This window comes from Triticum urartu, chromosome 2A, assembly GCF_056163025.1.
Source record: "Triticum urartu cultivar PI428250 chromosome 2A, HENAU_Tu73, whole genome shotgun sequence".
NCBI classification, from domain to species: Eukaryota; Viridiplantae; Streptophyta; class Magnoliopsida; order Poales; family Poaceae; genus Triticum; species Triticum urartu.
The window spans coordinates 50,990,039-51,015,225 of record NC_141874.1 but is presented as its reverse complement, the minus strand read 5'-3'; the positions used below and the strand labels follow the sequence as shown (position 1 = coordinate 51,015,225).

Here is a 25,187-nt window from a genome sequence, read left to right as displayed (position 1 = left end):
ATCGCGAGATCACATCCAGGAGGGCGAGGAGACGCACCCACGGCGGCGGCGAGTACAGCAGCCTTGTTCGGCGGTGCACGTGCACCAGACCGGCGAGAGGATGCCGCCGCCGCCACGGCAGCAGCGACACCCGTCCAAGCTCCAAGATGCGCCGGCGGCGACGGCAAGACCGCTGCATCAAGTCAAGCTAGCTCTTCACATGAGCGTTTGATCGAAGACATCTTGCGTTGCATGGCACATGCATATAAGGGCACACGTACAATTCCTTTTCTAATGATTCTTCTTTTATTCTCAATTAGCAAATGTCGAAGATGGAGATCTGAAGGCCATCGCGAGATCACATCCAGGAGGGCGAGGAGACGCGCCCACGGCAGCAGCGAGTACGACAGCCTTGTTCGGCGGTGCACGTGCACCAGACCGGCGAGAGGATGCCGCCGCCGTGGCGGCAGCAGCGACCCCCGTCCAAGCTCCAAGATGCGCCGGCGGCGACGGCAAGACCGCTGCGTCAAGTCAAGCTAGCTCTTCACATGAGCGTTTGATCGAAGACATCTTGCGTTGCATGGCACATGCATATAAGGGCACACGTACAATTCCTTTTCTAATGATTCTTCTTTTATTCTCAATTAGCAAATGTCGAAGATGGAGATCCGAAGGCCATCGCGAGATCACATCCAGGAGGGCGAGGAGACGCGCCCATGGCGGCAGCATCGACGAGGAGGCGCCCAGCAGAGACACGCACGGAGAGACGCGCCCACGGTGGCGGCGGCCAGCAGATGGACGGAGGAGCCTACAGAGGAGGCCCCGCTGCGCCCTTGCGATGAGAGAAGGAAAGCGGCGGCGACGGTGGCGGATGACGCGCCGACTTCGGTTGCACCAGCGCATGGACCAGAAGCAACCGGTAGCCGTATGGCACACCGGGACAGCACAAGGAGGAGGCTGCGGCCTACACGCGCCGACGCACAAACGTCCAGCAAAAACCTCATGCCATTTCCATGGCGTCGATGAGATGCTCGGTGGCAACGACGTCGAGACTCGTATCAACAAGGCCTAAACAATATAGGAACCATGCACGTTGATGACTCCCTATCCTTCTTTTATCTTCTTCACTGTGCAGATTGGAGATGCAAAGCACGTCAACCGGATGGTGAAGCACGCGTCTAGGGAGGCAGCCAACAAACCAGAGACCCCAGAGAGGCAAGGACGTGCCCGCAGTAGCGCGCACGGCGTGTGTGCCCGGGACGGCCAAGAGACCAGAAGCTGCACCCAGGAGATGGGTGCGCCCTTGGTGGCGGCCGATGGCGCCCTCACACACGCGCCCATGTAGAGGAAGCAGCGGCAGCGATGAGCGGTTCACGGCGGCGGAAGCTTGCCGGCGGCCCGAGACAACGCTGGTCGCGTCTGCAAGGCCGGGAAGTTGCGCCACCGCCACATGGCCGCTTCATGCAGACTTGTCCAAGCTAGCTCCACGGAAATCATCATCCGGACGCATCTCATGCATACTCATGGGGGCATGCACGGAGCTCTTATTCTTAATTCATGGTTTATCTGTATATAAATATATCTCGTTCTCTCCGTCCCTAATCCTTCAGGTGACACGGAGGAAAGCAGCGAGAGGAGACCTCAAGGCCATCGGGAGATTGCACCCGGGAGAAACCGAGCCAAGAGGAGACGGCCTGCGGTGGCAGTGTCGAGGACGAGATGACGCGTCGGCGGCAGCACGCACGCCGAGCACGGCGACCTCACGTAGGCCAACACATGCCCAGTTGAAGATGCTCCCACGGCGGCGGCGGAGAGGAGATTGCGAGACGCGCCCATGGCGAAGGCATGCTCATTGACCAGCCCACACACCCTGGTCGTCTGGGATATACGGAGGAGCCCGCACACAGGCCCTAACACTTTTGGTGCAAAGGCACCCAAGGCGTCCACGTGCGCCACCCATGGTGTCTTCTTCGACCGGCGTCTTCATCCATCTACACCACCACAACGACGTCGAAGCTGCAGACCTGCAGCCCAGCACCATCTACACCACCACCACGACATTGAAGCCGCCCGCTTACAGCCCGGCGCCATCTCCACCCTGCCAATATCAACCTGCATCAAAGTTGAGTTCAATGACACATGGCGCCCAAGAGCTGAGCAGATGATATTCATGTACACATGAAGAAGCAGCTTCAATGCCATCTCCATGGAGTCGATGAGACACTCGCGGCGGTGATGTAGCACGCGCCACAACAAAGCTCAAGATGGCAGCGACGAGGCACGCCTGTGAAGACCGCAACAACGACGAACGTCCGCCGGTGAGCCAGGCGGAGCCTTCGTCCGTACACGCGGCCACGTACTACCTCAACACAGGCATCCCAAGGTGGCTCCCTATGACACCCCTAGTCGGACACTCGGACTACTTCCACCTGGCGAACATGTACAGTGGTGCACACGCCGCAATGAGGGGGCCGGCGTACAAGGCTGCGCCACCATCTATCTCAGCAAGGGAAGATTAAAAGGAGTACCTAGAACTCATCTAGATGAGATATAATTTGGTCTCATTCATTTTGAAAACAAGAATAGATATAACCCACGTCAGCACATACGCATCTTATAGCATCACATCCAATGGCTATAAAAAGTGAATGAGACCAGATTATATCTCATCTAGATGAGTTCTAGCAAAACTGAAGATTAAAATCACGACATCCACCTACTTTAATGGCATGCCAACATGCATCATCTTCTCTTTATCCTTTTCTATCTCTCTCATTTCAGTGCATCTACAGGTGAGCGGGCGATAGGAATCACGACCAAGATGGACGGATAATCAGAGTTCACCCATGTGCAACCGAAGTAGATGGAGGAGGAGTTGCCCACCGTCTTCACATCTTCATCAACCCCACCACTAGTGCCATCGACATCATCATCGGTCTCGACGGAGAAGCCAACTACACCGACATGCCACCATTCGACTACATCGACACGGCCTCACAATCTCCATCATCTCTGCATCTGGCGAGGATGCCGTCAACATCGGTGCCACCGAACGTCCACATGATGTCGCCATCTTCTTCCACCTATCGCCTGGCGAGGATGCTGACTGCACCGGCACGTACTCATTCTTCTACACCAACCGTCTGCATTGAGCGGAGGTCGTCCCCATAACTGCGACGCCCCTAGGTCTACATCGACGAGCTCGTATTGTTGTCATATTCAAGTGACGCCACTACGTGGCGACACACAAGTCTACTCCGACTTCTACATCAACACCCTTCCCCAACATCGTCCAAGCTCCGACGAGGCGAAGCCACTTAACCGACGTGTCTTCTTCCGATGAGGTTACCCACATCTTGCCGGGCACCGACGAGGCGAAGGCAAGCCACCAGGTCCGACACCGACGAGGCGGACACCACCAGGCCGGGCACCGACGAGGCGAAGGCCGCCCATCTGTCTGAGCTGAGGAGGCCAGACATCTCCATCATCGGACATCGACAAGCCGGAGGGATATGGCCAAACATCTCCGGAGCGACGGGCATACCGCTCCACCACTCTATTCCACAACATCATCACCATCGCCTACGCCGAGCACTTGGAGAAGACAAGACTTGAAGACGACGACCATTGTAGCAGCTTAATCGGAGGTGGTCCGCGACTTCGACTCGTGGACGTAATTAATCGGGAGCCTTCCGAGGCCCCGTGAACCAGAACTTCACAATCGCCCAAGCCATATCGGCCGTGCTAGCAGGCCATGGAGCGCTTATGTAAAGGGATCATGTAATTTGTTTCTCCGATGAGAGATTAATAAAGTACAAGTTTCCCTATGTTTTCTTTGTGTATTTAATACACTGGCACGCCCGCATATTTATTTCCTCTGGCGCGTAGAAAGATAATAACACGATAACCATCGTTGTTTGTTATTATTTTTCGTGTCAAACACTTATGTATAAACTATGCAACTCACGGCCACCCTCGGCTTATGTATAAACCCTGCAACATACGGTAGCACTCGGCTTATACAGACGGTGGCACATGGCCCTTAACACCCGGCTGTCGTCATGTTACTTTATTAAATCGAGAGCCTTATGGAAACACTCGTTTATACATAAGCCAGGTTTTTTTGTCATGGCTCTCGGCTTATACCGTATAAGCCGGTTTACTATAAACCATGTCCTATAAGCCGGGAGTTTTACTCAGCTTATACATAAACTGAGTTTAAATCTGCACAAGCTGAGTGTATTAGGTATATGGCTTTTTTTTCTTGTAGTGCCATACACCCACACAGCCACGCCTGCCCGCTACCTCCCATGTCTTCTTCGGCATCGCCATGTAGGAGAAGCCTCAAATAATCACCATAGTATAGCGTAGGTTTGACGTCTTTGTTCTAGGTTTGGTTGTGGTCGTTGTCCCGTTCAGATACAAAAATCATGCGGTGTTATTTTCAGGTTATGATGGCAAGCTGATGAACCCAATGTCTCGTTGATAAGAGATGTCAAGTCCCACGAGATGGTGTGCTCTTGAAGCTTTCTTCTTTGGATGTCTTAAGTCTGGGATTTATTCTATCTAGTCTATCATCCATCTTGTGCTATAGCATTTTGTGGTAGGCTTCTACTGCCGTATTCAATCGACATTGGACGCACCAGCTTGACAAGCATACCCGTAGGCAAAATAACTCGAGGGTCTTAGGAAGGAGATCAAGATGAAGGAAACACCACCAAAACCTAAGATGTTGCTCTAGTGTTTTTTTTTGAAATTTCACCGGGGGGGGGGGGGGGGAGGCCTCCCCCACCTGAATCATTTATTACCACGGATCAGCAGATACAGGCGGTGCGGTCAGATCGACACACGAGGATGGCATATGCGAGGGGGGGGGGGGGGGGATCAGCCGCGCGGGGCAGCCGGGGCTTGGAGCCAAACATCGATGTGACCTCGGTCCTCCTCACACAACCTACCCCGCCAGAGCACCGTGTCATCCCTACAACAAGTACATTGCACATGAGTTAGCGTCGACACCAGCCCCAGAGCCACAAAGGGGCCTCCCAGATTGGAGGTTAAGAAACTTAGATTTGAAGTAAACAAAATTTATCAAAATAGGTAAACAGGATAAAAATTGGCAGCGACTTGTTTTCTTGTTTGACTGTAGGTCAGGGGTGGATCAGATGTGAGACCAAGTGGCACAAACTTGTTAGACTCGGTGCCCAACCAAGTTGATTGCCACTAACCTTGTGAATTCGCCCAGCTTGGTTTCCTCACACCTTGCACGTTCCCTCTCGAAACTACAATTCTTTCCCTTGGGATGCTCCGATTTCTAAGCAGTTTACATCACAACTTTTCTAATTTTTTTCTAAAAATTTAACTGCAACCCATTGATACCATGTCATGACAACATGCCAAGTTTCATATTTTTCAGACCACTTTCATGACAACATGCCAGCCGTTGCACCTCAAAAAATATCACTACGTTCTATATCTATATCAATATAAACATACCTATAGAGGCAGATGCAACTAATCTTGACCATCAAACCAGGTCAATCTAATGACCTAGACTGCCCCGGCGAGGGCTCAACATGTCTAGCATGCAATTAATATCATATCAAATATCAATATCGACACTAATCACATAATTAATATGCAAATAATATCCTACATAATATTTACATGCAATTAATATACTGCCTAATATCAACTATCCTACCTAATGTCATATATTGTCTAATATCAACGTGCATTGCAACTACACTTTACTAGTTTGAAGAAACACAGTAAAACCGCTGTAGCGTGAAAATCGACAACAAGATGTGGGATGGGACGAAGCAGAACTGGGCCGGCAAACACAACAACTGGTATGTGGTTTGCACGAGAAGACTAGTATAGTATTCTTTGCTAGGAGCGAAGAATAGAAATTCCATAATAGAAACGCTTAGAATATCACGGCAAAATATTATTCCCTACAAGAATCAATATGTAGTTGAATGATTAGGAGGGTGATTGTACCCCTATCCTACCAGGGATCAAACCACATTTCCCTTGATGGTGAGGCGTTTGTGCTGATTTCGTCAATCTCAAGACCCGCGTATGTGTTTGTACTGTGTTTTAATAAAAAAAATCCATACATAGAGCAAGGAATAGCGGGGGACAGGCATAAGAACTAACATGTATTGTTTTAAAAATTCGTGAGAATTTTTTAATATAAAATAAAAACAAGTACTTTTAAAAAAAATTGTGTACACATTTTTTAACAACTCAGTGAAGTTTTTTATGATTACTATTTTAGAATTTCTTGAGTTTATTTAAAATTTAGAGTATTTTTTGGAAATTCATGGAAGCTATTGAAAATGCATGAACATTTTCAATCCGTGAAGTTTCGACAAAATTTATGAATATCTTTTTTGAGTGAAATTCATGAATATCTTTTACTATGTACTTTTTTTAGAGAAGTTTTTTGAGCGAATTTATTTTAATCTGTCAAAAGAAAACAAAAAAACAGGCTCAATCCCAGAACGGGACCATGTGTGCGCCTAAGCTGTCCCTCGGAATGGGCCGAGCCGCACTGCCGCGCGCAGAATTAGTGGAGGCAAGGCTCCAAAAAAAATGGAGGGGGCAGAGGAGGGGCGGAGCGCCGCCGGCCACACCAAGATCTCGTCGACCACGGGAGGGGCGGCGCGGCCACGATCTCGGCGACCACGAGAGGGGCGGCGCGTCTCCACTGCCTTCTAGCCACACGGGCGGTCGGACAACTGCAGATTTTCCACGGGAGTGGAGCACGAGCGCGGCGGCGACTCCTCCAGCGACCACGGCGGTGACCCCTTTTTCCTTTTCAATCCCGGTTTAACTCCTGATTCGGCTCCCCTCCCCCAACCCTAGTTCCCCCCTGGCTCTCTTCTAGGGAGTTCGTCATGGTGGTTCTGCTCCGTCTCGGGGTCTGCAATCCGAGCCCAGCTGGGAGTCGGCTGAGCCTCTCACTTCATAAATATGAGGGATTCGAAAACCTCTCATTTTATCGCCAGGTTAGATCTGGATTCCCATTGCCATCTCCTCGCACTTCCGTTTGTCTATAGATTTCTTCTCCTGTACTGGCAACCTCGTAATCATCATCAGAATCAAAAAAATCAATCTTTAGATCCAGTTAGAGCCGGAAGATCGATTGGAGAAAACATGTCTAAGCGTCAGCACTCGCACCTCGACGTCGCCCGCACTGGCAAAAGGCCGCGTGGTGTGCCAAAGAAGCACCTCTACCTGGTGCTGGGTGATTGGCATAAGGGCTTCAGCATCCGCAAGATCGACGTCGACGCCTTGCAGGACACCACCACCGACCTGCACCATGGGTTCCCCGACCCTGCTGCTCTCCGGTTGGTCGCACCGGTAAAACGTCTTCACATGGACTTCGCCACCATGGGCAGTGACATCTTCATCACCACCAACCCATGCTGCCCGCACACTCCCACCCTCGTGTTCGACACCGAGACGGCCGGGCTCACCATGGGCCCCTGCCCACCGGTTCGACTCATCGACACGACCACCTTCACCGTGGCCGCCGGCGGCATGCTGTACGCGTTGACGCATCGCCATGTCCACGAGAAGCACTCTTTCAAGGCCATGTCGTGGGCACCAATGGACAAGGACGAGCCTTGGCCCAGCCCAACCATGAGGTGGTCCTGGAAAAGCGTGCCCTCGCCGCCACCGTTCGCCATGGATGACGTAATCACCTCTTACGCGCTGCACCCGGACGGGCACACCATATTCATGTCCGCGCACGACATTCGCTATCATCATCTTCCGAAGGGCACCTTCTCCTTCGACACCAGGACTTCCGAGTGGAGGTTGCATGGGGATTGGGCTCTGCCATTCCAAGGGCAAGCCTACTACGACGACGGGCTAGACGCATGGGTCGGGCTTCACAAGGACGGGTACATCTGCTCCTGTGAAGTCGCCTCCCGCAGCAGCACAAGTGCGGTGGAGCCGGAGTGGAAGGTGATCAAGGAGAAACTGTTCCACAAGGACCCGGAGAGGCGGCTGGCATTTGCGAGGCCCAGTCTCGCCTACATGGGCGATGGCAGCTTTTGCCTTGTGGAGTCTGTGCTACGCGAGGGAGTGGAGTTTAAGTGCGCCTTTGGTGACCGTGATGGCTGTGTGCTCCACATGAGCACCTTTGGTCTTAAGTATGATCGTAGGGGACAACTGCAAACCACGCGCCACCACACTAACTCCTATGTAGTGTCTAAGCATTTCCAGACAGTTTCTCCTGTAGTCTTCTGGATGTAGAGCTATTTGTTGACATGTTTTATGCAAACCATGTCCGAGAGTAATGTACGCTATGTATTATTATATGTGGGCACTATAAAGAGAAATAAAAAAGAAGTCCACTTCTCTTGGCATTTTTGTGGAACATGAGTGATTATTTTTGCATAACTGTTCTTGAAAGCACAGTTATGTTTGCATCTCTAAACCATGTTAGTAGTATGTAGCTTGTATATTTGCATCTCTAAACCTATGGTTGTTTACTACCAAGCCTATTTGGCAGAGCAGCTATGTTTGTACATGTGATTTTATCTTCTATATCTACACTTATTTTGGAATGGAGGGAGTATATTTTTCTGCACATGCATGCTTCCACAAAACCTATTGATTTGGGGTTCAAAAAATCGTGTCTTTTCTATCTGAGTGGGTAGAACCACCGAGGCAAAACCATGAAAAGAATTAAAGATATATGTTCTTGTGTCTATGATGGGACGATGGTTCAGAGTTGTTCTTTTAGATAAGCTTGGGGCTCCTCTGTTTTGATATGTAGCGCTCTAGTAATTTAAATGATTCAAATTCCTGAACCACAGTGTATTGCCTCTGTTGGGAAGCAAGTAGTGTGGTTTTAGTTCAAACTGGAACTAAAACCACGTCAGTTATTTCTGAATGGAGGGAGTACTTGTTTTGTACCCCTCCGTCCCAAAATAAGTGTCTCAACTTTGTACTACCTTTAGTGCAAAGTTGTACTAAGTTTGAGACACTTATTTTGGGACGGAGGGAGTGTACAACAACTATGCACTGAATGATCTGACCTATATTATATACATGATGAGGAAGAAAATAGGGTATATATACTTGCTATTCTGCTGCTGGGCAACTAACTTAACTGGCGAACATGAAAGGCACACAGCAACTGATGGTACCAGAAAATTTCATTGGCTGCTACACAGGCCAGGTGTTTGCTCTGCTGCTAGTTAAACACTTAAACTACAGCAGCTCAGGGCTAGCCATGTGTGCGTGCGTGTTTTTTCCTCTGTAGGATTTTAACCTCGGATGAAATTCCATGGTTCGGTGGTCCGGGCGTAGTTTCTGATGCAGACCGCACATCCATCAAAAGCCACAATGCAACTCAACTTTTATTTCTCTTACTTGGTTTCACTAAGATGCGTTATTGCAAGCTATTCATCGTTTTTCAGTTTTGAGCTATGAGAAGATTACTTATTTCCTATATTGTAGCTATAACAGTTTTTAGTGTCCCATCTTTCTAGTCTCCTGTGTTGAACAGAGACATAGTGTTGAATCAATTGTGTGATCTCTTTTTCTATGTTCCCAGGACTACCCAATACAAGTAAAGCAATTTGTTCGATCAGTCAACAGTTAGTGAATCAGGATGTTGATTAATGTGAGGGATTCACTTGCTGCTCAATATGAACTTGCCTAATAAGTGATTGCGCTGTAAGTTCCTCGCTCTGAGACTGATCTGTTATGTGTTTCAGCAACTGTTGGTAGCTAGTCTTAGTCATGATGCTGCTTTGTTTTGTAGATGAACCACTCATGGACAACGAGAAACAAGTAGCTGCGGTTCGCCCAATATGCCTCCAAGCCATACACTGTGTAGTACTGCAAGAAGAAGCAAAATGACAAATTGCCTAGCAGAATTGCAGCCTGGAGCTAGGTGGTAATTCTGAAGCCTGTCCCCTCGTGGCGTTGCTCAGACTTGAATTGCTGCGGTAAGTAGGTGCATCCAGTGACGTCCTATTCATTATTTTTTTCAGTTCTGAGCTAAGAAGATTACTTACTTCCATTTTTTGAGCTATTACAGTTTTCAGTCACTGTTCAAAGTTTCTAGTCTCCTGTACGGAATATAATAGAGACACACAGTTTTCAGTTTCCATCAGTTCATTTTCTATTTTTATGTGCCAATCACTACTGAATACAAGTAAAATCGATTTTGTTCTGATCATTGAACAGTGAATCAAGATGGTGATCAATGTCGAGGATTTACTTGCTGCTCAACTATTTACATGTGAAGCTTGGCTAACTGGTGGTGGAACTGTAAGTACTGACTCTGACTTGTCTACTATGTATTCCAGTCAAACATCATGTAGTGTTGGCAGCTATCTGATGTTGCTTTCCTTTGTAGATCAACAACTCAAGGACTAAGAAAGTAGCCGTGGTTCGCCCAGTATGAAGTTTTGTATACCTGGAAGTAAGTCTCAATGATGCCACGACTTAAGACCAGCAGGGCCGTCTGTAGTGTTTAATTGTTTTGATTTGTCAGTAGGAGTAGTAGTATGAAGGATTTGGACGTTGGTCTACTTTGGCCTGTGTTATGTTGGTCCACAAATCGAATGGGTCTGTGCTGTTTTTCATGGGCGTTGATTGGAGTCTCAACCTGGAAGCTCGAGTTTTGTAGATAGTTAATGGTGAACCAAAAACAGTGTAGGATGGAAGACTTGTTGGGCATCTCTAGTTGTGTTGTATTGCCCAAGTAGTGAGTGACTGAACAGTTCTTGGGTCAGAACCAAGGCAGCAGTGATCTATGTGCTTTGTGTAGTACATGTATAGAGAGGTCTTTCGCTGTTGTTGGTCTCTTCTTCCTTTTAGTAGTCGCATTTAATTTTGACTACACGGCCACTTTCTTTCTTGGAGCCGAATCACATCATAAGTAGGACAGCTGAAGTAAAATGCAGACCGCTGTATGCTAGCTAAGCTACTTTAATAAGAGCTACTCTACTCTAATCTTTCCTGCATTCCTCCAATGCATTACATTGCTTGTGCAGTAGACTGATCATTTTTTGCTTGTTTTATTTCCACCCACATTGCATTCCTCAGGGAGTATACATCCGTGGAACTTACCGGACATGACAGAAAAGCATGACGACAGTCATTTTCTCCTACAGGCTGTGGTCTTGCCAAGCGCCTCAAGCAGGGCGCTGCAGCAGAAGAAGATATCTTATATGATATGTCGGGTGGATATAAGTTATTATGGGTGGGTCAACTTTGAACATAAGAATGCGCTGGAGAGATATCTTATATCAGTTATAACAGAATAACCAACTTTTATGCTTCTGCAGTATGGACTGAACTGGGAGAAGAAAGCATTTAAATAGCCCAATTTTAAATAAATGGCATATGTGAAGCTGAGATGAAAGGGGTAAGGGGTCAAAGTTGCTAGCAGTGGACTCCTAAATCATGTACGTTTCTTGAGCTATTCAAACTTCACACCGTTGTTTCTTCATCATCAGTTCACATGATTGTGACTTAGAAGTAGCTACTGTTGGTGAAAGTACATGTGCTTAGGAAAACTCTAGAGATACTACTAGCTCAACAGACATGGTTGCTCACAATTATGTACTTCCAACAGGCCCAGATCGAGCCTGATTAAGCCTCGCGCCTGCTTGCTGGGGCGCACACGGCTTGAGCCGTGAGTGCCTTGTTTCTAGCTGGAGGTCAGTGCTCGCTGTGCCAAAGCCCCATCGTTGAAGCCAATTTGATCACACTGCCTGGGGCCTGGGCTGCGCCTGCTTCTGCGAGCAGTTTAGTTTGCTGTCTATTGAACATTGTACTGTGTGTTTTTACATGCTAGCTAGTGCCAATGCCACCGTCAGTTTGGGGGCTGTTTTCTTGGATTTCCCTGAGTGTTGTTGCTTGATCACAAAAAGCTGAGCTTAATTAGTTTTGACGATGCAAAGGTTGGATGCAGATTCTTTCTTTCTTTCTGCGTATGCAGAGAGATTTCTACTGCCGGGTGTATGTATTATTATATGATGTATCAGACCCCGATTTTGCATTTTTCTGTGCAGAAGGAAGGAAGGGCGCCTGCCTTGTTTGCATATCTGAGGAAGGAAACGCTCTGCTCCAAAAAAGGAGGATCATATTTCTCTGTTTATTTTTCGTTGAAGGTCGGTGTTGGTCTTGTCGTGCTAAAGTTTGGATTGTATTGTATTGTGTGGTCGACTTAATAAGTAAACAAAAGAGAGACGTTGGCTGGTTGGCTATTAGTTGAACCTGAATGTCTATTTGCATTCTGACTTTGAGCATGTCCATATGTATCAACTGGTGCCATTGTAGATGGAGAGTTGTGGATTTCCTTGTTTGATTGCTGAGAAAAGAAAATGCATTCACTCGTATAATCTTAACTGGTGCCATTGTCTATATTGTTGACAAAGGACAGTTGTTGCAGTGGATAAGCCATTCGCTTGAAATGCCCTATCATACACCATGTGGTCAGTTCTTTAAATTTCATAGATGAAGCAGCGACAAAGTTTCGTTGAATTGCAGCAACAAGCCTCGCAGCTTAAACACACATTTCTAAATTGACTGGGTGATCTCTAAGGCAGATTTTTGTGGTCTTTTCACCATGTTTCCATGTGATCCTTTTTGTGTGGGCTTCCCCGGTGGATGTTCAGGTCGTGAACTCTTTGTTGGAAATCCTTAAAGGGGCTTCTGGACTGAGTTGTAATTTATCCAAAAGTTCAAGCTCCCCCATCGTATGTGATGATTATCTAGCCACATTCTGTTGCAATATGCTCGGCCGTAGGCTCACTCACTGAACTGCAAAAGGGCAAGTAAAGAGGACCTTCAAAGATTATTATTGGACATCATAAGGTCGCGTCTTGCATCGTGGCGGTCTGCAATGTTAACGCAGAGTGGTCATCTTGTGTTGGTCCAGTCTGTCCTAACCTGCATTGCAATCTGCAACCTGATTCTCTTGTGTTCAAGAAAATCGGCAAGATTTGCAGGGCCTTCCTTTGGAAGGGCTCTGAAGTTGCTGGAGGGCACTGCCCTACAAAATGGGATATTGTTTGCAGGGCCTAACCGAGCTTTCTTCCAAGGAGTTCCTTTATGTGCCTCGGCAAATGCAATCTGGAAGGTGATCATCTTCTGGAGTCTTATTCTCTTCCTCGAAACCAGGCGCTCTATTACTCCCTCCCTCTCGTTCCTGCCGCCTGCCATCCATCGGCCTCCCCATCACGTCACGCGGATCCACCTCCCATCCAACGTCTCCGCGCGTTTCTCGCCTGCCCTCCTCTCTCTCTATTTATCTCAATCCAGTCTCCCTCCTCCCCGCGCCCCCCTTCCTCTCCATCTGCTCCTCACCTTGCCTCATCTACAACGCATGCATACATGGAGACCCAAAGTTGTTCCATGCCGCTCCGATGATGCACCTTGCCTGCAGCAACACTGATCACCCATGTCATGTCGTGGTCAGCAGAGCTTGTGGGTTTGATTTGCCATCTCGCAGTAAGAGTGCACCCTTTTTCTCGATCTAACATTCACTCTTCAAAGACAAAAATCTTGGGATATATGGCACTACTCAAACTGATGAGTTTTCTTCCTTGTGATGTAATACATGGTTCTACTCCGTAGTTAATTAGGGGACATGCAGCCAGGCAGAGATGAATTCGTCAGACAACGACTAGCTACCTAGCGGGATATGGATTGAGGTATGTTCCTGCTGAGGATGGATTACATGTTTGTTTACCTATACATTTATTGTAAGGGGGATCCACTAATGGGGAACCTATTAACCGGTTTACAGAAATAGCTAAAGCAATTTGCCAGAGATGTACTTTTTTTGATGTTTATTGGCGACTTACGCTATGTATTTCAGTGTAACTAGTATTTGTTTTAATAGTAAACAAGTTTTCGATCACAGTAAGTAGATGAGGAACTGTATAGTTATGTGTGTTTCCTGCTGCTACTGCTATAAGTGACCTAAGCAATATCTGAATTTGTTTTAAGACTACCGCTTCTGCCGTCGAACTATTGTTGTTGATGCTATACTCTGTTGTTGACGTTATAGTTAGGTGTGTTTCCTACTGCTATAAGTTACTCCTTCTGCTGCTGTATGTCACTGCTGCTGCTAGTGTTGCTGATGCTATACTAGTGCAGCTGTTACTCCTTCTGCTGCTGCTAGTGTTGCTGATGCTATACTAGTGCAGCTGTTTGACTTTACACTGAACTTTTCTCTGATGCTATACTATTGTTGTTGTTGTTTGGCTGAAAACTCTATCCAGTCGACTCTACAGTAGAGACTCCCATAAGAGAGGGAATATACATACACATCTTTTGGGCCCGTTTTACTTGCTATTCATGCAATGTTCCCACTTGATCTTAGGTTTTGCTTCCTGGGTAATAAAGAAATAAAACATTATTACCAACTGTTCAGTTCATTCTTTTATAATAGGAGGTGATGTATCATGAGATCAACTTATTAGCGAATGTCCAGTTCTTTTCTTTGTGTTAGAGTATATAGGAAATCTCGGTGTTTGATGAGAAAAAATGTGATGTTTTAGTGTAGTCATCGAATTTGCCAATTTTTGGTTGTGCGCTGCAGTTGATGGGATCATTTGTTTTGATCTTATATTGTGGCAATATTTTGGTTTGCCAACGCCCGGATTGGCGAAAACAAAATTACTGTATCTTATTATAGGGTCGTTGACTCGTTGTGCATGTAGATGGAAGTCGGCGGTGGTCCTTTGTTCCATGTGAAACACGCAAAAAAATGTAGAAGGGATGGTCGTGCGGAGCAATTTTGTAGCGCCATTGTGTATGTTGCGACGCGTTATGCTGCCGAAATTTCCGGTGAGGATTCGAGCGACCTGGTTTAATTCTTTAAGGGAAATCGAGTCATTTAGTTAATGTTCTAATCTCATTGAGCTGGTGCAACCTTAGTTTAGTGGTTCGCCGGCATTTACATCTCATGGGCGCTCCTGGAGGTGTTCGAAGCACATACCATCCTACATGAACTCTACGATGAGGTGCTTCCCTCAATGTTGTCGTGGTGCACCTCTTTTGCGTCCTCAACCAGCAACACAATTTGCTCATGGGTGCAACTTGGCTCGACATTCATGTCTTTCACGACCTTGTGTACGTCGACCTTGGAGTAAACAAATTCACCTCCCAGTAGAATTCTCGATTGCACAACATGTGTGTGCAGGCGTTAAGACGAGGAGAAATATGGAGCTAGCCCCAGGTCCCTGTTTTATTAGACAAGAGGACATAAGCATACTTGAGGGCAATGATAGACAACACACCAGAAGAACGAACCCATTGTTAGCTTCACACAAAGGCAGACTTCCTCGTGGAACCATTTGCCCATCGCCGAAGAGACCCCCGCTCTCTTGCCCTAGCTAGAAGGGTGCCGACCGTCGGACGACGATGTGCTCACCAGACCACGAATGAGACCTAGAAACCAGCCGCCAAGAAAGAAAAATATTGAGCCAGGCGACCGTCCCTGCCACACCATGCCGATCGAAAGCAACACCATCGACGTGGTCCTCGGTCAACACCCCGACTACCAGCTGGAGTTACCAAGATCATGAGACGACACCTCTAAGGAGGGAACAAGACGATAGAGTCGCATATTCAAGAAAAAGACAATAGAGACGCTATACCAGTGTCCCCCCATTCTAGGAAGGACATGTGTCGATGTCAGGCCACTCATAGGCTTCTCAAAATAGGGTAAAGCAACCTTGCTACTTGCCTGGTGTCAAAACCAATGCAAACACCTTATATAGTCTATAATTCTAATTTTCTTACGTAAGAATACACTAGAAAAGTATTTAAAGATGTTTTTGTTAGACAAATATGCATCTGAATCTGCAACTAAGATATTTAAGGATATCAACAACCCCTATATTTACATAATGGAAATGTAGTATATTAATCCACAAAGACACACCATATTGTTTTTATTTAAGAAAAAAAATAAGGTTTGCTATAAATACAATTTTAGTAAAAAGTATTTTCAATTCTCAATAATAAACATTAGAAATTTACTACATAAACACCATATCCTAATATGTGTTAATGTTGTTAGGTGGATATATATGCTAACTAAGAAAAAAGAAGAAATATACTAGTAAGATCATTGGTTGTCAACGAATTATAATTAAGGAAATATAGAAGTTTAGTATGAATATTATTTATTTTATCTCGCTCGATCCTTGAAACGAGGGGTGGGATGAATCTGTGCCCTCATTAGTTTGAGTAACTTTATCTACGTTTAATAAAATGATGTGTGCATAATGTGATGCAAAGGCCAGGGTAATTCCCTTTTCAAAAAATAACTAGATCTTTGCCGGCGCGCGTCGCCGCGCCCGTCTATGTTTACAATAGAAGGATAGGATTTTTCAAATATATACATGAGAAAAAAATGAAGTTGTAATGGATAGTAGGGAAAAACTTTTTTCCCTAGGTCTGATGATCTTAGAGTTGAACATGAAAACGCACATTGTTGCACATGAACATTCACATTTTAGTACTTCAATACATTTTAGGGTTTTGATAATAATCGTAGATTGTATAGATCTACATGTACATATCAAGAAATTGTCTTCTATGAATACGATATAAGAGTACTTCTCAGGCTCATCTGGAACAACTCGAAGCATTAGTCAAGGCGTGATCTCCAATTTTTTGTTCAGATGGTCATGAAAGGTTATCCAAGGTTACTGTGTGATTTGCAAAGGGCATTGTATGATGGAGGCTACCTAAGTCATCTGAAGCTGAACTGCCGCTAGTAGTAGCGGTTGGTAAATGTACAGAAAAATCTTAGCGAACTCATTAGTGTCTCTCTTTGTACACGATATAGTTGGTTTTAACAGAAATTGTGTCTCTGTTTGTACATGCTACAATTGGTTTTACCACAAACAGTAAAGTTCAACATTGGTGTAAACTGTTTCCTCGGAAACCATGCTCAATGTGGATGGCCAATTACTTTTCTCAGGAGCATGTTTGGTATGTTGGGAGCAGTTTTATTTGGAACGGGTGCATTGCTTGGCCAGGCATTCTTCCAGGATTGTTTTTATTGGTAGCTCACCTTGTCATCACTCTGCGCTTAGTATATTTATTTGTGTGTTATCCCATGTGATGACACTACGGGCCTTATGTGAGCTGCTTGATGATAACATGGAACTACTCGGTGCTTGTACCGGTTTATATAATGTAGCTGACTTGTGTGGTATTCAGTTAACTTTGGGTGTTCAGTACATGTAAATTCAGTTAAAGTTTGCTCCTGCGTGTGGTAGTTGCTAAAGGGCCACAACATGTAGAAGGCATCAGTCTGTAAAACTATCTCTAGCTGATCCATGATGGTGCCATTGAACAATTGGGGTTGTGAATTGCAGTTAAGTTTGGTGTCCCATTCATAAGTGGTTGTTTTAAGCAAGGGAAAGGGTAATGTGTTTGTGGATGAGGTTGAAAACCAAATAAATTTGCATATCTGTTGCAGATGGTTGTCTCTGGATTTTGTTTGGATGATCGACCCAGCGTTCGAGGCGTGGGCCGGTCTGTTTAGCGTTTCAGCAATCCCGTTTTTGGAACCTTCTATGGTGTGTCTCTAGCCGGGTTTTTTCGGTTTTAGGAGCCTTCTAGGAGGTTCCTGAACTGGGTTTCATTTTTTCTTTTCCTTCCCTTTTTTGTTTTTTCTCTTTTCTTTTTTATTCTCTTTCCTTTTTTCATTCCTTTCATGTTTCTATCTTTTACAATTTATTTTTTATATTTCAACAAATGTTCTGAAATTTTAAAAATGTTCGCATTTTTCAAGTTATGTTCACTTTTTTAGAGAATGTTCCTATTTTTAACTTTTGTTCAGAAATTCCAAAAAAAGTATAGAATTTCAAATTTTGTTCGCATCTTTTGAAAAAATGTTTGAAAATTCTAAAACGTTTGAATGTCAAAAAATCGTCGCATTTTAAAATTTGTTCACAAACTAAAAAATTGTTCAGGAACTTCAAAACAAACGATCCCATTTATAAAATTTGTTCTCCCATTAAAGAAATGTTCATGATTCAAAATTTGTTCACAAATTCAAAAAATATCTCATTTTTAAATTTTATTCACAAATTCAAAAATGTTCTAGAGATTCAAAAAATGTTCCTATTTTCCGTATTTGTTCTGAAATTAAAAAAATATCGTTTCAGGTTCACAGATTTTAAAAAGTTCATGTTTAAAATTTTGCAAATTCAAAAAATGTGTAAGTTTTGATAAAATTATTCATAATTTTTAAAAATGTTCATGCTTTTTAAAAACTTGTTTTTCAGAAACTGTTTTGAGTTTTCAAAAAAATGTTTTTTTGCCTAATTAATTAATTGTCATCCTTATTAAAAATAGCTACTTCTAATTATATTTAGGCTTAACTAATGCTACCTCTTGAGCTTGCGTTGGTTTTCCCCGAAAAGGAAGGGATGATGCAGCAGAGTAACGTAAGTATTTCTCTCAATTTTTGAAAACCAAGGTATCAATCCAGTAGGAGGCCACGCTCAAGTCCCTCGTACCTGCACAAAACGATAGCTACTCGCAACCAACGCGATTAGGGGTTGTCAATCCCTTCACGGTCACTTACGAGAGTGAGATCTGATAGATATAATATTTTTGGTATTTTTGGTATAAAGATGCAAAGTGAAAAGTAAAAGGCAAAGTAAAAAGAAAAGCAAGATTAAAGTGATGGAGATTGATATGATGAGAATAGACCCGGGGGGCCATAGGTTTCACTAGTGGCTTCTCTCAAGAGTATAAGTATTCTACAGTGGGTGAACAAATTACTGTTGAGTAATTGACAGAATTGAGTATAGTTATGAGAATATCTAGACATGATCATGTATATAGGCATCACGTCCGTGACAAGTAGACCGAAACGATTCTGCATCTACTACTATTACTTCACTCATCGACCGCTATCCAGCATGCATCTAGAGTATTAAGTTAAAAACAGAGTAACGCTTTAAGCAAGATGACATGATGTAGAGAGATAAATTCATGCAAGATGAAATAAACCCCATCTTGTTATCCTCGATGGCAACGATGCAATACGTGCCTTGCTGCCCCTTCTGTCACTGGAAAAGGACACCGCAAGATCGAACCCGAAGCTAAGCACTTCTCCCATGGCAAGAACTACCAATCTAGTTGGCCAAACCAAACGGATAATTCGAAGAGACTTACAAAGATAACTAATCATACATAAAAGAATTCAGAGAAGATTCAAATATTATTCATAGATAGACTTGATCATAAACCCACAATTCATCGGTCTCAACAAACACACCGCAAAAAGAAGATTACATCGAATAGATCTCCACAAAAGAAGGGGAGAACTTGTATTGAGATCCAAAAAGAGAGAAGAAGTCATCTAGCTACTAACTATGGACCCGAAGGTCTGAGGTAAACTACTCACACTTCATCGGAGAAGCTATGATGATGTATAAGCCCTCCGTGATGACGGCCCTCTCCGGCGGAGCTCCGGAACAGGCCCCAAGATGGGATCTCATGGATACAGAAAGTTGCGGCGGTGGAATTAGGTTTTTGGCTCCTTCTCTGTTCGTTTGGGGGTACGTAGGTATATATAGGAGGAAGAAGTACGTCGGTGGAGCTCCGAGGGGCCCACGAGGCAGGGGGGCGCGCCCCCACCCTCGTGACCGCCTCTCTGATGCCTTGGCGTAGGGTCCAAGTCTCCTGGATCACGTTCGGTGAGAAAATCACGTTCCCGAAGGTTTCATTCCGTTTGGACTCCGTTTGATATTCCGTTTCTTCGAAACACTGAAATAGGCAAAAAAACAGCAATTCTGGGCTGGGCCTCCGGTTAATAGGTTAGTCCCAAAATAATATAAAAGTGGAAAATAAAGTCCAATATAGTCCAAAACAGTAGATAGTATAGCATGGAGCAATCAAAAATTATAGATACATTGGAGACGTATCAATTAACAACCTCATTATTAGTGAATCGATTTCAAATTTATTCGGTGCGAATTGTCAGTAATCAAGTGAAAGCAAATGATTGTCTCCTTTGATTGATAGTTACAAGGACTATTTATATCATCCCAACAGACGCAACGCTTGCCAGAGATGCATCGATTAGAGAAGAGAGATGCGTCCGTTGCAAAGCGCAACTGCACACCGATTGTCAAGAAGGGATTAATCCCTTAATTCCTATTGTAATTAATCTTAACACTCCCCCTAATCCATGTTTGTCCAGGTATCATCATCATCTTGAAAGAGACTCCTCCAAAAACCATGTGGGAAAAATATGAGTATAGTGTTTGATATGTTGCATAAAACTCCTTCAAACCCTGTGGGAAAATAAGAAGAAAATGATGCAACATATAATGATTATTGTCTCTTTTAACTCAATACGAGAAAATCCGTAGAGTTTAGAGGACAATAAATATGTCGTATATACTTTCTTAAAAAAACCGATGGGGAAAACAAAAATTATGACATATGGTCTTGTGTTGATATTACCTCATTAAAAACCTTAATGAGAACTTGTGAAGTAAACTCATAAAGGAAAAAAGAGTATAATATGATGCATTGAACAGGGGTAATTCAGGAAGATACCCCCCCTGATTCTTGCATATCTCAAAGCCGTCGAATACCAATTCCAGGAACATTTTCTAGCTGTCGAAGTTGGTAGAGACTTTGTGAACAAACGTATAAGTTTGTTGTATGATTTGACTTCGGAGCATAAGAAAGTGCACGGCAAATTAGTATATCCCAAGTTCCCAACCAATGGACTCATAGCGTGATAGTTTTTTTTTATGTTTGGACAGATTTAAGTGATTGACAATGGATTATGTCTACTGTGAATTAAAGGCAGGATCTTCTGTTAGACATTCATTGGAATTTAAAATGCATGGTCCAGAGTAGATTATTAGCAACTAAAAAAGGAAAGTAACTCATGCATGGTGCTGTCGGAATTGTCGTGGATGCGTATAGTTGAATAAAAGGACACAACATCGTAATATTTTGATGGTTAAATAGGAAGAGTGGATATTTAGTTAAAGATTCAAGGAATATACATAGGCAACTAAGATAAAATCATATTTCCTGGATCAACATAATCAATTATTAATTTGCCGTGTTCTTATGGAAGATACATACAGAATAACGGCTTGAACAGCTCAGCTTAACTTATAAAAAGCACCACCTATGTTGCCTGTAGGGCTTTGTTCTCCAACAGCACCTCCACTGCCAACATAGAGCTGGCAAGCAAACTATCTTTATCATATTTTGTCTCTGCTGCGCCGATTGCTACAATGAACCGCCACTTGGCGATTCAGAGATACACAGTTGGCTACTCCAAAGAATGTCAGGTTTGTGATTTAAATAAACTGTGTAGACCAATTGAAGCCTAAAAACTTGATCAAGAAAAGAAAAGGGTTAAATTGTCTCCCTGAACCATATCATCATTGGCACTCAAACATATATGAAATGAAATACAGAAAACCGAACTGATAACTCACTGTTGAGTTTATATTTTGCAGCTTAAACCCCCATCCCTGTCCATGTACAAAATAAACAAAAGAGTATGCAGCCTAAATAAACAAAAGTATATGGGGAATGGAGTTTAATCAAACACAGACCAAACAGGAATGGTAATTGGCCAAAATCACAATATTAAAAAATTAGGTACACCAACAATCGAAGATCCAGTAAATCATTAATAAAGTGATATATCAAACATATATAATTAGTTTGAGTGAGTGGATGTCAAATAATACAATTCATGGATGTCAGATACAGAAACTACGAAACCAAAAACAGAGAGTCATGGTTTGATGAATCCTCTCGATGCAATGGACAATACTTAACTTATCCTTATGGGGATGAATAAATCTGAATATTAGGGAATCATAGACTAATAAAAGTGTTTTGTTGTATATGCAAATTGAAGGTAATGTGTTGGGTCAATTATGAGAGTAAACCAACACTGGTTGGTAAGTAAATGGTAACAATAACACAATAAAGAAACGCTATGAACTATGTATGTGTGCGTATGGATGCACACTTGTGCTGAACAAATTTAAAAACTTCACACTGAACCTTCTATATGATCCATCAACACGGCCGTAAGCTTAAAAAGAAAAATAAATCTGCACTGGAAGGATTGGTCTTCAACTCTTCATGATTGAGGCCAAACCTGCCATTGACCACCGAATTTTTTGAAAAGAAAATAAACCAGCAAACAAGCAGAAATGTGAAAATGAGAATATCAAAGAGAAGATAAGGAAAGGGGATGATCTGTACCAGCCATGGAACAACCATCTCAAATTGCTGCCTGATCTCTGTGTGCTGCCCATACCAGAAAAGAGAAAGAGTTAAAATGCCCTTCTCAAATGCTCAGATGCTCTAGGGTTCAGATCTGCAATCAAAGCCATAGGTGTTAAACTACGACATCTCCACCCTTCTACTTGACGGGCTGACATTCTGGATGAAGCTATTTCTAACCTGGAGGTGGATGTTGTTATAACTTTTGGTGTGTGGTTCTATCTTATGGGTTAACAGAAAAAAAGGGTTGTAAGTTGCAAGAAAGGATGCTTCCTGGTCTACTGTTCCTCGGAAATAACTTATGCCCAAGGCCATTGTTAAGTTGTTACTGCATTTAAATCAACCTGCCATGTCATGCAAACAACTTGACAGCCGACACTATGTCGTTTCTAACTGCCTTTTGTTCTTTGTTCGTCCTATCTATAAGAGGAGAGCATATGACCCATTCTTTCATTTTTTAGCTCACTGGCCATCGGGCTTTATACCAAAAAGAGATCTGCAACAATATTGGAAAGCTTGGGTTCCATCCAATCCTAATTCCTTATGCATGAACATATAAGGTAGTACATGAGGACTTGATAAAAAATGTTAGTCACGTATAACACAGGTATTGCGTTCAAGGTTTATTCTACCTATCTATCCATGCCATTAATCCTGCTTCCCTGCCATTGTTTTTCTGATGACTACCTGAGGAGAGATGACTAGACACTTCCCTGCCACTAATCCTGAAACAAGATATAGTGACTAGACATGAGGATCTTAGACTCTTAATTAGTTGCGAAAGAGTGATCATGGCAGCTAGATACAGGATTATCTAATATTTGGAGGAAAAAATTGAATAAACACTTCTTTAGTTGCACCACCTTTTCTAATCCCTGTCAATCGTGATATCGCAAGCAGCAAAAGTACAACGCTTCTAGTTCTTGAAACATGCGACCATCTCTGGGCTCAGGTTCAAGAAAATTGCAAAAGGAAACCAACTTCTTTTTATTTCTCTTCGTAGTGCCACATATCACAGCAGCTTACATCAAGATTACACAGCAGGGCTTGCATAAAACAAGCAAAACACTTCTTACATCCAGAACACTACAGGAGAAAAGGACAGGATATGCTTAGACACTACACTAGAGTTAGAGCGGTGGCGCGTGGTTTGCAGCTCTCCCCTGTGATCATACTTAAGCCCAAACGTGCTCATATGGAGCACGCAACAATCGGCGATGCATGTAGGCTCCACTCCCTCGCGCTGCACACAATCGACAAGGCAAAAGTTGCTGTTGCCCATGTACGCGAGAGTGGCCCTTGTTGCTGCCATCCGCCGCTCCAGGACTTTGAGGAACAACTTCTCCTTCGCAATCTTACAATATGGCTGCACAGCACTTTCGCGGCTGCGGGAGGCGACTTCACAGGCACAAATGTACCCGTCTTTACGGAGCCTGACCCATGCGTCTAGCTCGCTGTCGTAGTAGCCTTGCCCTTGGAAAGGCAGAGCCCATTCCCCATGCCACCTCGACTCGGAACGCTTGGTGTCGAATGAGAAGGTACCCTTTGGAACATGTTGATAAAGACTGTCATGTGCCGACATGAATATGGTGTGCCCGTCCGGGTGCAGCGCGTAAGAGGAAATTATATCATCCATGGCAAATGGCGGTGGCGATGGCACCCTTTTCCAGGACCAGTCCATGGCTGGCCGTGGATTGTGGAGCTCATCGCTTCCCGTGGCTGCCCATGACATGGCCTCAAAAGAGTGCTGCTCGCCGGCATGGCGAGATGTCGATGCATACAACGTATCACCGGCGGCCACAGAGATGTCAATGCCACCAAGCAGTGAACGTGGTACGCTTGGCCCGATTGTGATTCCCGCTATCTTGGTATCATATACGAGGATGGGAGTCTGTGGACAGTGTGGGTTGGTGGCGATGAAGATGCTGTTACCAAAGGGCGTGAAGCTCATGCCAAGATGGCGTACTGGCACGGGAAACCGGAGGACGGGAGGGTCAGGGAACCCAAACTGCACGTTGCTGGTGCAGGTAGTATCTTGCAAAGTGTCGGCATCAACCTTGTAGATGCTGAAGCCCGTGTCCCAATCATCCAGCACTAGGTAGAGGTGCTTCTTCGGCGCACGCCGTGGCCTTTTTCCGGCGCGATCGCCGTCGAGGTGCGAGTGCTGACGCTTGGACATGTTCTTCTAACTAGATCTAAATATTGATTTTTTGATTCTGATAGTTACGAGGTTGCCAACGGAAGGGCAAGGAGGAGGCGACAGATCTAACCTGGGGATGTGAGAGGGCTTCGCCAATCCATCCCTCGTCTTAGTATTTATGAAGAAGAAGCGGAAGGGCAAGGAGCCTGGGGCTGACTCCCAGCCGGGCTCGGATTACATGCAGATAGGCAATGGCAGAGTGCCTAGCTAGACCCAGAGTCGGAAGGAGCAGAACCACCATGACGAGCGCACTACTCCACAAGAGAGCTACAATGGAGCTAGGGTTGGGGGAGGGGAGCCGAATCAAGAGTCAAATCGGGAATGAGATGGGGAAAAAAGGGGGGTCACCGGAGTTACCGCGCCGTGGTCGCCGGAGTCGTCGTCGCCGCTCTCGTGCTCCACGCGCCCGTGGACTCCTCGAGTTGCCGGGCCGCCCGTGTGGCTACAAGGCAGTGGAGACACGCCACCCCTCCCGTGGTCGCCGAAATCTTGGTGTGGCCGCGCCGCCCCTCCCGTGGTCGCCGAAATGTTGATGTGGCCGCCCCTCCTCTGCTTCCCATCTTTTTTTTTGCGCGTCTGCTATTCTTCTTCAGGCGCCTGAAATTCGGTTCGTCTCCACTCGATTCGGCCCATTCCGAGGGATAGCCTGCCTAGGCGCACACATGGGCCCATTCCGGGGTTGAGCCAGATTTTTTTTGTAAATTCTCTCGAA

General features: G+C 44.9%; 2 protein-coding genes across 7 annotated transcripts; one reads left to right on the top strand and one right to left on the bottom strand.

Moving 5' to 3' along the window:
• The first annotated feature begins 6,544 nt into the window (after window positions 1-6,544).
• On the top strand, window positions 6,545-12,666 carry LOC125535479 (uncharacterized). Of its 6 annotated transcripts, none has more exons than XR_007294682.2 (9): window positions 6,545-6,784; window positions 6,872-6,992; window positions 9,557-9,678; window positions 9,767-9,953; window positions 10,195-10,278; window positions 10,367-10,432; window positions 11,059-11,215; window positions 11,301-11,420; window positions 11,591-11,971. XR_007294682.2 is itself a non-coding variant. In XM_048698533.2 (9 exons), exon 3 carries the CDS (start codon window positions 7,141-7,143, stop codon window positions 8,245-8,247), a length of 1,107 nt encoding a protein of 368 aa, XP_048554490.2. In that variant the 5' UTR covers window positions 6,545-6,784; window positions 6,872-6,992; window positions 7,106-7,140; the 3' UTR covers window positions 8,248-9,678; window positions 9,767-9,953; window positions 10,195-10,278; window positions 10,367-10,432; window positions 11,059-11,215; window positions 11,301-11,420; window positions 11,591-11,971. The 6 variants fall into 6 exon arrangements, 3 of the variants coding, with proteins under 3 accessions (XP_048554490.2, XP_087399169.1, XP_048554491.2); XM_048698533.2 differs by having other exon boundaries at window positions 7,106-9,678; XR_015615701.1 differs by lacking the exon at window positions 6,872-6,992.
• Window positions 12,667-23,347: 10,681 nt separating this feature from the next.
• On the bottom strand, window positions 23,348-24,454 carry LOC125555543 (uncharacterized). Its single transcript, XM_048718457.2, has one exon. The coding sequence runs from the start codon at window positions 24,452-24,454 to the stop codon at window positions 23,348-23,350; it is 1,107 nt and encodes a 368-aa protein (XP_048574414.2).
• Window positions 24,455-25,187: the final 733 nt, after the last annotated feature.